Source organism: Polyodon spathula, chromosome 30, assembly GCF_017654505.1.
Source record: "Polyodon spathula isolate WHYD16114869_AA chromosome 30, ASM1765450v1, whole genome shotgun sequence".
Taxonomy (NCBI): domain Eukaryota; kingdom Metazoa; phylum Chordata; class Actinopteri; order Acipenseriformes; family Polyodontidae; genus Polyodon; species Polyodon spathula.
The window spans coordinates 7,058,716-7,075,265 of NC_054563.1; the positions used below are offsets into that span (position 1 = coordinate 7,058,716).

The 16,550-nt window shown below is 38.8% G+C and overlaps 1 protein-coding gene across 1 annotated transcript; it reads right to left on the minus strand.

The window, feature by feature from the left end:
- Window positions 1–1,105: 1,105 nt before the first annotated feature.
- Window positions 1,106–11,841, minus strand: rrm1 (ribonucleotide reductase M1 polypeptide). The gene is made up of 19 exons (XM_041233188.1): window positions 11,684–11,841; window positions 10,708–10,796; window positions 10,361–10,538; window positions 10,169–10,269; window positions 10,021–10,080; window positions 9,752–9,791; window positions 9,366–9,528; window positions 8,712–8,853; window positions 8,250–8,333; window positions 7,492–7,653; window positions 6,270–6,349; window positions 5,932–6,133; window positions 5,559–5,708; window positions 4,898–5,119; window positions 4,538–4,614; window positions 3,628–3,763; window positions 3,203–3,298; window positions 2,657–2,845; window positions 1,106–2,042 (listed from the first exon to the last, which is right to left on the minus strand). The coding sequence occupies exons 1-19, from the start codon at window positions 11,700–11,702 to the stop codon at window positions 1,863–1,865; spliced, it is 2,370 nt and encodes a 789-aa protein (XP_041089122.1). The 5' UTR covers window positions 11,703–11,841; the 3' UTR covers window positions 1,106–1,862.
- Window positions 11,842–16,550: the final 4,709 nt, after the last annotated feature.

The following is a 16,550-nucleotide window of genomic DNA, read 5'->3' on the forward strand; positions in this document are numbered from 1 at the left end:
AACTACAAAATAAACAAAACGCAGGTACTGTACCCTGTAACCCCCCCCACCCCCCAGCTTTATAAAAACTAGTCCAGAACCATAGTTAGGAGACCTTGCTATTTGCATTAACCTGTATTGCATAAAAATGCAGATGTAATTTGTAGTTCGATTTCTAGGAAACTACAAGTTTGTATCAGGAACAGATGGCAACGGACTATAAAATATAGTTTTGTTGTTAATTATAATGTATACCATCCAATTCAGATTCTTGGAAGAAAAAAAAAAAAGTTTAAAAAATATATAATCAGATGGTTTAACACTAATATTAGACTACCTTTTCTAAAGTACCTTTAGGTAGTCCAAGATTGGTGATACTCTGAAGATAGAGATATATACACTTCTGTGCAAAAATCTTAGACCTGCTGCATTTCCTACTCTGATGCATTATGAGCATCAATAATTTACTCAAAGCCTCCACTAGTGTTTTCTACTATTATAACAACCTTGACTTGCATAAAGAAGGAAAAACACAGAGTGAAATAGCTTGCATCACTATTTTCAAGGTGTGGTATCCAAAGCATAATCAACAAGTAGAGAGTATTGACAAACCCAGGACTGGAAGACCCAAAAAGCAGTCTAACAAGGATAAGCAATACTTGAAGATAATATCCTTAAGGAATACAAAAGGCAAGCATTGAATTAACAAGAGAACTGGCAGAAGGAACATGTGGCATTGTCCATCAAATCAACAGTACAAAGGTCACTCTCGAAATCAGGAGGATGTGCTGCAGTACAAATACCTGCTAAGAAAGGGGAACAAGACTAGTAAGCTAAAACAATGGAACTATGGTCAAAGGTTGATAGATGGGCGACACCTGTGGCTTCTGCCAGTTCTGATGGCAATTCAATGCTCGTCTTCTTTCTATTCCTTAAGGATATTATCTTCAAGTATTGCTCATCCTTGTTAGACAGCTTTTCGGGTCTGACAAACCCAGGAGTGAATTACAGAGGTTTCTCTGTACTTGTTGATTATGCTTCAGATACCATACCTTAAAATCAAGTGATGCAAGCTATTTCACTTAATGTTTTTCCTTCTTGCAAGTCAAGGCTGTTATAATAGTAGAAAACACTAGTGGAGGATTTGAGTAAATTGTTGATGCTCATAATGCATCAGGATTAGAAAAATGCAACATGTCTAATGGCTTTTGCTCAGCAGTGTAGAATACCTGCAATCAAACCAATTCATTATAACTTCAAACATCTAGGTAACTTTAAAGAAATATAGGTAATGTTGTGAAAAAGATTAAAAATATATATGTACAATAGAAATACAAACTTTATCAGTCACCCCAAAATATGCTCAGAAATTTTGAAAATACTATAACTGTGACAATACTGTAAGAGTCAACTGGTTTATGCGGCTAGCCATACGCCTACCCCTTCAAGTAAAATTGTATAGTAAGCAAGCAAGTTTATATACACATCTTAAGCAAAGACAGCAGGTCATCTTTGCAAAAGATATTTACTGTGTTTGTGGCTGCTTCAAAGTCTGCAATTCTTTTGTAATCGGTTTTAAGATGCATGCAAATCAAACAGCTTTTATCAGTATACAGCCATTATACCAGCATGTGACTGACGCTGCAAACCAACAGATCCATCTTAACCAAGCAAAAGCTGCATTTACTCTTGCAAAACAAAAACGTGTCACTGTCACCAAATTACCTTACTGGGTATGCAATAGTTACAATTCAGTTGATGGTGGATATAGAGCATGTGCAGCAAATGTTCTAGGATTGTGCCCCTCTCCCACATCCAAGGTTTATGTCACTGAAAACGATTTACATCCGAGCAGTCTGGTAAGGACAAGCTAACAGGGAGATTTAGGAACCGCACATCAGGCAGTCGTCTCTGTTCTCCAAGGAGCACACCATAGCTGCCTTGTTCATCTCCACGGTATCAATCACAGACTCACTCTCCTTTAGCTTCTCCTTGTTTAACGTGAACTGGATTGGGTTAGCAGCTGGCTTCGTCCTCAGGTAGTACATGCCAGTCTTTAACCCCTAAGGAAGAAAGAAATAGGTGAGCGACACAAGCCTCTTTCTGCTGCTGTTCCTGACCAAGTGTGTAAGTATTCCACTCACAACATGGTTTCTTATTACCACAAACATAAGAAAACACTGCTTAAGGTAGAGCTAAGAAAAGGCTTTCAATAATTTATATATTTTCTCACCAATCATTTAAAATGTCTAAAGTAAATTACCAACAATTCATTAAGACTGGGTCATTTTATATGCATTCTGGAACAAACTAAATAAATAAAAGTCCAAATTTAGTCTTGTCTTAAAGCTAGAAAATTGAAAGGTTGCCATACATTTCTAAATATCTGTTCTTTTAAACAAAAATAGCATGTTTTCTGGGAAAATAAAAGACAATGAATTATATGCAATAAAAAGCACTCTGGACTAAGGGTCAGTCAGCACACAGAGTTCCTACAAGAAATCAGTTTAGGAATTCAAAATATGTTCCGCCTGTGCGCCTCATAGTTTCTGTTTCAGAAGCAATGTTAGCCCATGTTGTATCACTTCACATTTACATGCAGCACACCTCATGTTGACATCGTAGCAGGATTTCTGAGCATTGCCTGCTGTAAGGGGTGGGGTCTCCCCTGCCTTACCTGTTTCCAACCATAGAAGTGCATACTGGTGAGCTTGCCATAGTTTGGCTCTGCAATGTGGATGTTCAACGACTGGCTCTGATCAATATATGCCCCGCGGTCAGCCGCCATCTTGATGATGGTTTTCTGAGAGATCTCCCACACCGTCTTGTAGAGCTCCTTGATGTCATCTGGGATTTCAGAGATGGCCTAATTTGGAGAAATGGTACACCGCCTTTTGAAATCTCCTCCTTGGTAACCACCATGTCCTAGCTGCCTGTTTTTTTTTTTTTTTTTTTTTTTTGCAAGCATGGGACTTCACTGCAAAATCTACACATGCATATATCCTTTTCTGTTGGCTGTCAAGTCACCATTAGTACAGTGTATGACAAAACCATTTATTTTACATCATTTTATTGCTACAGACTGACAATGAAGTTTGCTTACACTGACTTGATAAAGTAAATTTACACCAACACAGATTTGCTTTGATTTCATGCCATGTAACTAAAAAACAAAATTAAAGTTAATTGGATTATGCAAATCAATAAAATACTGGGCATTAACCTGAATGGATCCGTTCTGAGAAATGATTTGATTTTTCATCTCTTCACTCCAAAGCCCTTGTTCTGTCAGGTCCTTCAGTAAGTGCGGATTTACAATCTGAATACAGAAGACAGAGAGAGTAACTTTTCTGATGCATCCCGTTCAAATATCTGCAGTGCTCACCAACTGATCCTAGCCTCCAAAATATTTGAGTTATTACAAGTTACTATGAGTTATGGAAGCCAAGCCCTCTTTAATAATTAAAATCAAACACCTGTGCACATCATGAAACCAACCAGATTAGCTGTAATTGATCAAAACTGTTATAGAACAAGTCTTAATTGGCATCACTACAACAAAAGTAGACTCTTGGAAAGAATAACTGAATTTGAAAGTGCTTTGGAAGAACAAAATAGCAGGTCTGTAGAGGGGTGGTATTACAGTACCTGGAACTCCCCAGAGAGGACTCTGCGGGTGTAGATGTTGCTGGTGTAGGGCTCGATAGACTCATTGTTACCCAGGATCTGGGCTGTGGAGGCTGTGGGCATGGGAGCCAGCAGAAGACTGTTGCGCACACCATGTCTGCAAAAGAAGTTTAGGTTAGTGGAACTGCAAAAAGCCTTTGAAGAATCCAGGAGAATTTTGCATTTCCTTCTCACTCAAGAGCAGACAATAAAAGAGATCTCTGTCGAATTTAGATATACTTCAATGTTTTTAAACATCTTAAGATTAAGAGGCAGCAACCTATTCACCATAGGGACAGAAATAAGACTCATATTGCATATCAGTTTGATCCCTTCCTAGTTTTACTTGAAGTATATTAAGACACACCTGGGCTTGTTGCCTATACACTGCGGCTAATCACGCTTGTAGTAAAACTGCTATGCAGTAGGGGTCTTATTTCCATTCCTTCACCCGACTCATTTTCACTCCATGATGCTGTGAAATACCAGACATGTATCAATATAAAAAGTCGATAGACTAGGGGGTTCAATTGTGTACACGCTCAAGTACAGTTAACAAAAACATTCAGCCATTCACTATTTAATTCAAGCCTTGATTTCACAAGATTCTTTCAGTTCTGTATTCACTTTCATTTGTTTAGTACATTCTGTATTGCTTAATTTAAATGGGGAGCACTGTATCAGCAATGCAGACAATTACCTGAATGCATGAAATGGCCCCTAGATTGTGCTTCTTTGTGAATTTGGCAAAAATGAATACGTTTTTAAGTGTAAACGAGTTTAGCTTACTGCTGATAGCGTACAGCCTTGTATTTCCATCCATATATTTTAAAAGCGATACACTTTTAAAGATATGGGCAACATGCTGTCAAAACAGTGTACAGTTGCTTACTTTGCAATCTTCTCCTTCAGTGCTTTCCAGTCATAGAGGTCAGTAGGGGTTTTCTCCCACATGTCATACTGTAGAATCTAAGGCAAGCATACATATACACTTAACACAGAGCTCTCCAGAGAATAGCAGCTAGTTTAAGCTTCCATGGATAATCCCACTTTAGAAAAGATAAATGGACAAGTATAATAAAAAAGCTAGAACTCAAATTTGAATGAATGGGTTTCACAGAAACTACTCAAATTGGTCAGAGCAATAATTGATACAAAATGCATATTTAATATACAGAATCTGGCTCTTCTACAGCAAGTCCATAAAACAAAGATTCTCTCTCCTATATAACCTGCTGCAAGGCAAACTTACCCCTTTGCTGACTGGGGAGCCCTCATAGGTGTCATAGGGCCCAAGCTCTTTGGCTAGGTCACAGCTCGCCTCCAGCGCTGCGTAGTAAATGGTCTCAAAGATATGAATGTTGAGGAGCTGAGCCTCAGCACTCTCGAAAGGGAAGCGCATCAGAATGAAGGTGTCAGCCAGACCCTGCACTCCAATCCCAATAGGCCGGTGACGCTTGTTTGACTTTTCAGCCTGGGAAACAGTAACATTTTAAAATGGTGAACACACCAATTACAGTTAACTTAACAGTTCGTATTTTCAGGAGTACAACAGACAGTTCTGTCATACCTGCGTATATGTCAGCCTTTAACATTGTCAGAGTACTAATGCAATATCAATTTATGGGGAATTAAGTAATGAAGTTATAACGCGAACAATAAGCTGCCTCTAATGTGCAGGGTCTGTACAAGCCATTTCATTGAGATCAAACAGAATTTCAGTTAGTCCCATATCCCCTCTGTATACGTTCAGCTGAAAAACCTTGATATTTCAGCAGGAATTTACTACTTTTACTAATTTACTACACACCACACACATTTCAGCTTTCCATAAACTGCTTTAAATAAATATAAAATGTTCACTGAAGCAAAAGCTCACTACTTGTACAGACAAGTAATAATATGCTACATACCTCAGGGACAGGGTAGAAGTTGATTTCGATAATTTTGTTCAAATTCCTCACAATGACCTTTGTGACAGAGGCCAGTTTTTTGAAGTCGAAAGTGCGCTCAGATGTGACGTACATGTTGAGAGCTATGGAAGCCAGGTTACACACAGCTACCTGCAAGAACCAATGACAGAGATTAGACACAACCTTTGTCCCTAAAGTTTAGCCAGAATCATCCAGTAACATTAGTCTTCCATAACTTTGCAGGATCCTTGATAAGTTGTAAAACTCTACCCCCACCCCCTTGATTCGTCCCATCAAGTAAGCTTCCATTGCAAGATCACATTGGTCTCCGGTGGGGCTAGACTTTTACTCCATTTACTATTATCCTACTCACTTCATCCTGGCTGGTGTATTCTACAACCTCAGTGCACAGGTTGCTGGACTTGATGGTTCCCAGATTCTGCTGGTTGCTCTTTCTGTTGCAGGCATCTTTATAAAGCATGTAGGGCGTGCCGGTCTCTGTTTGCGACTCAATGATTGCATACCACACCTGCTGGGCCTTCACCTTCTTGCGGAAACGACCCTCATTCTCATACCTACATGGCGAATACAAGAAACATAAGAATGCAAGCCACGTTCTGCGACTACAGCTCAGATATTACATTACATATCAATTAACACTTTTTGTTTAAGGAATTTATGAAACCTAAAAACAGAACAGGATGACATTACCTGGTGTACAGTTTCTCAAACTCCTCTCCCCAGCACTCATCCAGTCCTGGACAATCACTGGGACACATTAGGGACCAGTCCTGTAAAATGTGGGACAGGGTTTAGTCAACATTACAGAAAGGGTCAACCATACACCATTTAGGTAAAAACAAACACTTGGAAAATAATCACACAGGTCACAAGGCCTCTTTACAGCTACTGTAAGATAGACATTCCCTAAAAACATGCATACCAGACAATGACATAATATGGCAACATGCATTGCGCAAATGACAACCATTTAAAAACAGCTACAACAGTAAAATCATCTCCCTTATTAGAATAACTGGATAATTAAGTACTGACCTTTCTGCTCCCTTCTATCCCCAGACTTCTCCCTACACCCCCTCTGCCACCAAAACATTAGCTGTACCCACCCCACTCGTCCCATCCCCCACTTCCGGAGTGCACTCCTCTTCCTCCCTTGCCCCTCAGTGATGGGACGACCTACCCACAGATATCAGGACTGTTCAGTCCCAGACAACCTTCTGGCTCCTCAAGACACACCTGTTCAGACTGCATCTGTAAACCTCACAACTCTGGACTAGATGGCCCCCTATTGCACCAGTACTTGCAGCAGCTTGTACTCACAATGAACTGCTACATACCTTACCAAATTGTACTGCATTACTACTATTCACTGTATCTTGTACTTGATTCTACTCTTAGATATCCATATTCATGTTTTTGGTAGCTCTTATTTGTTCGTAAGAACAAGTTCAATGGGAGATCGGGCGTTTGCCAGTTACGTGCCTCATCTGTGGAACATGCTTCCCTTCGCAATAAGGGAAGCTCTGATTTTTAAATCTTTTAAAAACACATCTTTTTACTATGGCTTTCTAAATTGCTTTTAGGTTCTGTGCGTTTTACCTGTTTATTTTTATTTTTGTAATTTTCTTGTAGTGCTGTTTTTGTTGCTTTCATTACCGTATTACTTCAATTTGGCGCCACCCTCTAATTAAAGATGCCTTCGTATTGACGCCGCAGTCCACACACATACAGTAATGTACACACACATAGTAACACATTTTATTTTATAGACAGGGTCCGACATCGGACCGGAAAATTGTAATGTCGGACCTGGTCCGACATAGGACCACAAAGGGTTAAGAAATGTTTAGGGACCTAGGCTAATGATCAGCAACTAATTGATTTGAACATAAATAAATCCGTGATGTCCCACCTCATTGTTCTCAACTCTCTTCATGAAGAGATCAGGGATCCAGAGAGCGTAGAAGAGGTCTCTGGCTCTCTGCTCATCTTTTCCTGTGTTCTTCTTCAGATCCAAGAAATCAAAGATGTCAAAATGCCAGGGCTCCAGGTATATGGCAAATGCACCGGGTCTCTGTAACAAAAGGGCATATATTTCAAAACACAGTCCAAAACAGTGTTTTAAACTAGTGCTGGGACGAGCACAGAATTTTCATGTTCAGATATTTGCTCAATTTAAATATTTGTTCGTTTTCAAAAAGTAATAAAAGACATTATTGCTCATAACGCAAAATTTGCAGCAATTGCGATACCTGTATCTTGCGTACCAGCAGAATTGTGTTTTAGCCGAGTGTCAGAACAAAGTGCAGACCAGTAAACACTCTCATTTACATAAGGATCATCTAAAACATGACAATTTCAATGGAAGCTCCTGAGAATTAAGACTTTGATTTGGAAAGAAAACAAGTTATTTTTTTGACTTGGGTGCTAAAAGGAATATTTAAAAGAACTTTTAAAACAGCAAAACTGTAAACAGTTATGATGTTGACAGCCTCCCACAGAGACATTGGTACAATTATGAAAAACAGGCAGGCAGCAAAATACCCGTTTGAGGGTATTCATGTCCTCACTCCAATGTATTTGCAAATAGAACTGGTGCGTTTAAACCCAGACAACCACACAATTAACCAGGGTTTTACTTTACAATTCAGTAATCCTGAATACTGTTACCTTGTTGCCTCCCTGATCCACATAACGAGCAGTATTGTTATAAACCCTCAGCATGGGAACCAGACCGTTGGAGTTTCCATTTGTCTGCAATGGAAGCAAGAAATGTTGGTCAAAGATCTTCTGTATTAAGATACATGGGGCCTGTATTTTCCCACAACAGACAACTTTTTGCCAAAATTGCCCACTCCATAACAAAAGTACGATTAGGGTATAGGAAAACCAGACCCATAGACAGCTGGTTCCACAGAACACTTCCAAGCACAAACCTTGAACAACCTAATGTTACCTAAGGTAAGGCTGTCAAAATTGTATAAAACAATTGTTGTACACTCTGAGGAATAAACGATTGAGGCAAAAGTAACTTTAAAAATTTATTTTTTGTGGCTCCCACCACAAAGAAATACCCAATAGACTGGTTTACAATCCCACTACCTATCAATTAAAATTCCCTGCAGTCCTCACCCCAGCAATGTAGCTTCCAGTGGCTCGGATGCAGCTGACAGCCACCCCTATACCCCCGGCAGATTTGGAGATCAAGGCACATTGCTTCAGCGTGTCATAGATCCCTTCGATGCTGTCATCCTTCATACTCAACAGAAAACAGCTAGGAGATGGGCAAGGCAGTCAGCAACCAGACATGTCACTGCAGACACAGTATTCAGCTCCAGTATAGAAATCAGATAAAAACTGCATGGCTGGCTATCACTTGAAGTGTTAACAAGTCTAGGCTTTCAGTCTGTTAAGATATTTCTTTAAAGGTTAAGGTGCTCAAGTTCCAAGCATCTCTCTGGGCTGATCTGAATGACACTTCAGGGGGGCTTAAAGGTGCAATCCCCTACGCAGGTTACAGTTATTAATTTATATCCTAAAAATTTGACAATGACGACAAAAATCAGCCAGGTCTAAACACATTCACTGCTTGGAAGCTTTAGCTTATTCCAAGTATTGTTACTTTTGGTAACCATGATTCAGTCATTCTGTAACCACAGTAAATAGCAGTGCACATGGCTATGTTTTTTGTTTAAGCTAAATGTGTACTAAATTGAAATTAGATAAGATTTATTCTGCCCCCCCCCAGTTCTCTCTACTGACTCAGCTTACTGAATGTGGACATACCTGGAGAGCTGTGGCCTGTTAGTTCCAGCATTGAAGAGAGTGGGGGATGCATGGGTGAACCACTTTTCAGAGAGGAGGTTGTAGGTTTCAATAGCAGCATCAATGTCATTCTTGTGCAGCCCAACAGACACCCTCATCAACATGTGCTGGGGTCTCTCAGCCACTAGAGATGACAGTAAGTTAACCAATTTAATCAAATTATCCTTGAATTAACTTTGTTAGTATGACCGATTCATCCTCGGTAGGTCCACTTTAAGAAAAGATGTTAGTCAGACCTTTAGGAGTTAAATCATGAATATAACACTAACTACAACCACTGGGGCGCCAGAAACAACAATGTCACTTCAAAATACTTGCAGAGTTAAAAAAAAATATATATATGTTACCTTTGCCATCAATCTTTAAGAGGTAGGAACGTTCCAGTGTCTGAAAGAGAAATACAGATTTAACTATATAACTGAAACAATGACAAATTTCCTTAATGAAACAGTGGTTTGTTTGACTTTGTTCCATCTCAACAGACCTGTAAAACCACATATACAGATGTCAGATTTAGGACAGCCTGCAACGCAACCAACATTTATATTGTTCTGTGAATATCAGTCTTGCAACTCAGAAAAAAAAAAAAAAAAAAAAAAAAAAAAAGTCTTCTTACCTTAAACCCAAAGAAGTTGTAAGAGAAGTCTCGATCAAAAATGATGGCAGAGTTAAGGCGCTGCAAGAGGAAAAGTTTTACGTACAATGTAAATGTGTGGTAACACCATGAAATCTACTGTAACGTCAAAGAAACGACAGACACTTACATCCTTGTTCGCCAGGACAATGTCATACGTCTCCTTGGCAATCATGGGAGAATGGCGTTGATTCAGAGGGTTGACATAGTTATACAGATCCTCCATCACCTCTGCATGTAGTGGAAGAAAAAAAATATATACATAAAAATCTGTTTGCGGCACACACCAATTACTTCAATTCTCAGGTTGTGGCACACTTACCACTAAAAACCTTCTTCGTTTCCTTGTGAAGGTTGGAGACAGCAATCCTAGCTGCCAGGATGGCATAGTCTGGGTGTTTGGTTGTCAGAGTGGCTGAAGTCTCCGCTGCCAGAGTATCCAGCTCCACTGTGGTGACCCCACTGTACAGCCCCTGGATTACCTTCATGGTGATCTGGGTCTGGGGAAGAGACAATATCTGGGTTCATATGGAATGGGAGACAAGTAATTGCAATGCCACCATGACCTATATTGCTAAACCTTCTAGCTTGTATCCATAACGCCAAGCAGTTTACAATAACACAGACTTTTGACCAAGTTGCTAGAACAAATACACATTCATTACTTACAGGATCAACAAAGTCTGCATTGAGTCCATAACAGAGCTTCTGAATACGGGAAGTAATTTTATCAAACATGACTCGTTCCTGGCGTCCATCTAGAAACAATAAATAAAAAAAAAATATACATATATATACATATATAAACCACTTACCTTAATAATCTTATATGTATAAATCATGCAGGTGCATGATTTATACATAACCGTCAGGTTTACAGTGGCCAAAAATATCAAGGTGACCTAGTTTATATTACTGTCTGTTAATTACATGAGGTCATGCGATGTAAATCATAATTGCTATTTGGTAAAATGACAATGCTTTCTCTATCAAAACGTGTCAGTTTGAAGCTTGAAATGTGTAATTTATTCAGCAAGAGAGGTACCACAAACCCCGAGGGGTCGGAAGTTTGCACGTTGGGCTCAAACCGGCCTTTCATTTCCAGTAACATTAGACACAAAAATAATAACAGCACAGAATTACATTTTTAGAGACGTTACCACAGGGAGTTGCTCCAGAAACAAAATACACTAAATTCAGAAAATACTTGTGCAAGCTTTGTTAATATCCCGCCATTCCACCCTTATTAAAACTTCTGCAACATATATTGGCGCCAAGACTGAAACAAAAGGATGGGGATATTCACAACCGTAAAGAACACAAATACACAACTGAGAGCTTACACACAATTGTGTGACATTTTAATGACAACAGATGTCACAGAATTTAACAAAAAAAAAAAAAAAAAAAAAAAAAAAAGTTTGGTCGTTCTGTCTTGTTTCCGGTCAACACAATTAAAAAAATAAAATAAAATAAAATAAAAAGATAAAAAACACAAGCGAAATGGCTCCTACAATTTAAACCTCGATGTGATTACTAATAAATTATCTGTTAATGACGCTAACAGTTATATAATCAGTAAAGCGAAGTGCCTTGTTACCAGTACATTCTTTCAAGAACTAACACAAAAAATAAAACAACCCACCTCTCTTAATCACGTGCATCTTGACAGGTTATTATTTATATTAAAACTGAAAGAAAATGAACGTTAAATATAACTTATTCACTACTGTCTTGCTCACAAAGAACCATAACCTTCTCCCAGAAATACCAGAATAACCCGCGCGAACCTTCCTGCGCCAGCAAGCATAGGACTGTTAACCAATGGTAAAGCGAGATGAGAGTAAAAAAAACAGGAATACGAAAAAGCCACCAATCACAGTACTTCACGGCGTGTGCAAAGAATCTCATTGGTGTGCGGTGGGCTCAGCAAAGGGGTCATTAAAAGCCTCTCCTTGCAGCTCCTTAAACGTTCCTTCTTGTGAGAGGCAGCATCCAATCACAGAGGTCTGCTGTGCAACAGTAAAACAAGGCCGCCCAATCAGACTGCAGGTAAGAATAATGTGTAGCATCTGGCGCGGAATTTGAAATTAGGGCTGAATCATAAGAACATAAGAACGTAAGAAAGTTTACAAACGAGAAGAGGGCATTCAGCCCATCTTGCTCGTTTGGTTGTTAGTAGCTTACTGATCCCAGAAGCTCATCAAGCAACTTCTTGAAGGATCCCAGGGTGTCAGCTTCAACAACATTACTGGGGAGTTGATTCCAGACCCTCACAATTCTCTGTAAAAAAGTGCCTCCTATTTTCTGTTCTGAATGCCCCTTTGTCTAATCTCCATTTGTGACCCCTGGTCCTTGTTTCTTTTTTCAGGCTGAAAAAGTCCCTTGGGTCGACACTGTCAATACCTTTTAGAATTTTGAATGCTTGAATTAGGTCGCCACGTAGTCTTCTTTGTTCAAGACTGAACAGATTCAATTCTTTTAGCCTGTCTGCATATGACATGCCTTTTAAGCCTGGAATAATTCTGGTCGCTCTTCTTTGCACTCTTTCTAGAGCAGCAATATCTTTTTTATAGCGAGGTGACCAGAACTGCACACAATATTCAAGATGAGGTCTTACTAGTGCATTGTACAGTTTTAACATTACTTCCCTTGATTTAAATTCAACACTTTTCACAATGTATCCGAGCATCTTGTTAGCCTTTTTTATAGCTTCCCCACATTGTCTAGATGAAGACATTTCTGAGTCAACAAAAACTCCTAGGTCTTTTTCATAGATTCCTTCTCCAATTTCAGTATCTCCCATATGATATTTATAATGTACATTTTTATTTCCTGCGTGCAGTACCTTACACTTTTCTCTATTAAATGTCATTTGCCATGTGTCTGCCCAGTTCTGAATCTTGTCTAGATCATTTTGAATGACCTTTGCTGCTGCAACAGTGTTTGCCACTCCTCCTACTTTTGTGTCGTCTGCAAATTTAACAAGTTTGCTTACTATACCAGAATCTAAATCATTAATGTAGATTAGGAATAGCAGAGGACCTAATACTGATCCCTGTGGTACACCGCTGGTTACCACACTCCATTCTGAGGTTTTTCCTCTAATCAGTACTTTCTGTTTTCTACATGTTAACCACTCCCTAATCCATGTACATGTGTTTCCTTGAATCCCAACTGCGTTCAGTTTGAGAATTAATCTTTTGTGCGGGACTTTGTCAAAAGCTTTCTGGAAATCTAAATAAACCATGTCATATGCTTTGCAATTATCCATTATCGATGTTGCATCCTCAAAAAAATCAAGCAAGTTAGTTAGACACGATCTCCCTTTCCTAAAACCATGTTGACTGTCTCCCAGGACCCTGTTACCATATAGGTAATTTTCCATTTTGGATCTTATTATATTATAGTTTCCATAAGTTTGCATATAATAGAAGTCAGGCTTACTGGTCTGTAGTTACCTGGTTCAGTTTTGTTTCCCTTTTTGTGGATCGGTATTACGTTTGCAATTTTCCAGTCTGTCGGTACCACCCCTGTGTCAAGAGACTGCTGCATGATCTTGGTTAGCGGTTTGTAAATTACTTCTTTCATTTCTTTGAGTACTACTGGGAGGATCTCATCCGGCCCAGGGGATTTGTTTATTTTAAGAGCTCCTAGTCCCTTTAACACTTCTGCCTCAGTTATGCTAAAGTTATTTAAAACTGGATAGGAACTGGATGACATGTGGGGCATGTTGTCAGTATCTTCCTTTGTAAAAACTTGTGAAAAGTAATCATTTAATATATTTGCTATTTTTTTTTCTTCCTCTATGATTTTGCCATTTGTATCTCTTAAACATTTAATCTCCTCTTTGAATGTTCTCTTGCTGTTGTAATATTGGAAAAACATTTTGGAATTGGTTTTAGCTCCCTTAGCAATGTTCATTTCTATTTCTCTCTTGGCCTTTCTAACTTCCTTTTTGACTTGCGTTTGCAGTTCTGTGTACTCTTTCTGCGTACTTTCTTTTTGGTCCTTTTTTAATGCTCTATAAAGTGCCTTTTTTCGCTGAATATTTTTTTTAATTGATCTATTAAACCATTTTGGCAATTTAGTTTTACATTTAGATTTGTCTACTTTAGGGATGTAATTGTTTTGCCCCTCTAGTACTACATTTTTGAAGAACAACCATCCTTCTTCTGTGGGTGTTTTCTCTATTTTACTCCAGTCTACTTCTGTTAGTCTCTGTTTCATACCTTTATAGTTTGCTTTTCTAAAATTGTAAACCTCAGCTTTAGTCATTACTTTTGGGGTTTTAAAAAACACTTCAAATGAGACCATGTTGTGGTCTGAGTTTGCCAGTGGTTCTCTGACCTCTGTTTTAGTTATTCTGTCTTCGCAGTGTACTGCAGGAAAAAAAAAACCTTCGGTTCAGCTTTGTAGCAACTATGGTAGATATGTTACAAATGTACTTTGTTTGGTATATTTGTACACCAGACCTTATGATGGAGTGTTTAATATAAAGTTATTGAAGTACTTCACTTTAGAGACGATGTGTATTCTGTTAAATATGGAAGATTAAGCAGTTCCTCCTGACAGTACACGCTTGCTTCACATCCTATTATGTTATTACAGATGTATTTTATTTTTGTGTCATCTAGCTGAGGTTTACCATAGTGTTTAGAGAGAACATTTTGTTAAAGGCTGAAAGAAGGCTGTTTTGATGTATACACTCCCCATGTATTACTGGCTTTTAAACTGAACTGTTAATAGGTGGACACTGAGCTATAACAGGACTTGAAGATGCCAGTTATAACCTTCTGCTTCTGCAAGTGGCAGCAGAAGCACTGCTACGCGGTTCCATTTGTGGCAATAGTGAACCAATTACTTTCCCACATGGATTAACAGCGACACCTTGTGGCAGACAGGTTGTCTGCAGGGAACGCCTGCTGCGTGTCAGTTTTTAACACCTAAGCTGTCACTGTTGCTCGAAAGACGAACTAGTTTTTGTACCAGAATTTGCATCTTAATTTGATAGTGTAATATAGATTAAAAACATGTCTGGTACTGTACCTTTTATTGAAACAAATGCTTAGGGGACCACCAACTGCAGAAGCTTCTGTCCGGTCCGTCCATACACGCTGTGTGCACAAGGATAGCTTGCCCATACAGGGATAATCAACAAATATAATAAATATCACCCAAATGTACAGGGTATAAAAAGTTAAAATAGACCCAGGTATGTTCAAATACCGCTCCAGTCGCAACATGAAGAGCGTTATGTAGAGTGTTCATTCTCACATTTCCCAACAGTTCCTATATTATTAATGCAAAGCTTCTGCAGGTGGCAGTCAATACTGATACCTTTCTCTAATGGAAGTAGTTATGGGTGAGGTTATTGTGCTAGTTCCTCGGCTGCAGGCATGTCTGCTGAGCATTTCACAGGGGAATCTGAGCTAAACCAGTAGCTCAAAGGTCATCTGTGTCACACACACAGTATGCCAAGGCAATCAGCAGCACTTGAAAAAAAAAAAAAAAAAAAAAAACTTTATCAGAAAGCAGAAGCTGTTGACTAGTTTGCTTAATTTTTGTTTTTATTTCTTCATTTCTCAAAGGAAGTTTAGACACCATTTTTTATTTTTTTTAAAGCCACATTGAAGAAGGCTGTTGGGTGTGGACAGTAATTAAGAGGGGGGACACCTGTGCAACCAAGAAAGGCTTGTTAATGTTACGTGACTCTCAACCTTTACAAGACCATAACAAATCCCATGACATGGGATCTGAATATGTTCTGTGTGGGGCAGGAAAAACTGGTGCCTACATCTGACTAACACTGAAAACAGCCTGGCATGCAAACATGGCAGCAGAAACAGGGATGTGAGAATGTTGTTATTCTTATTGTGTGTTCCAAATCCATTGGTAGCTGACATTTTTAATGGTGAGCTGTGAAAGGGCAGAGAGAGAGGTGTGTGTGTCTGTGTGTAGGTAAGTATGTCTCTGTCTACTGTTCCTGTCTATGCTTCTATTTTTTCAGATAACCACTGGGATACAGTGTACTATGTCCATAAAGTTATTTCAAAGTCTGTTTTTTTATTAATTAAATAACATAACGAGCATGTTTTCCTTAAAAAATAGCCTAGACAACTTTAAACACCCTTTTATCTAAACAAACTGTTAATGCATTTAAAAACCTGCATTGAACTACAGTAACCATACTAATAACCTCATTGAAAATACACGTTTTAGAATACTGAAAGCACCTTGAGGGATTTCATAGTAAATACTGCAGAATGAACCTAATGTATGGCTGTAGTATTATCTTTTAAATATTACAAATTCAAAACATTGTTCTATTTTTTTTTTTTAAACAAAGTGAACAAAATACATCATGAGTGAAAGGGGAGAGCATGCAGCTACATGGGGGAGGGGTGTGGGTGTGGTTTAGCAGCATTCAGGTGAGCTTGTTTTTTTCAGTTCCAGGCAACCGGAGCTCTGTTTAACTTCTCTCTCTCTCTCTCTCTCTCTCTCTCTCTCTC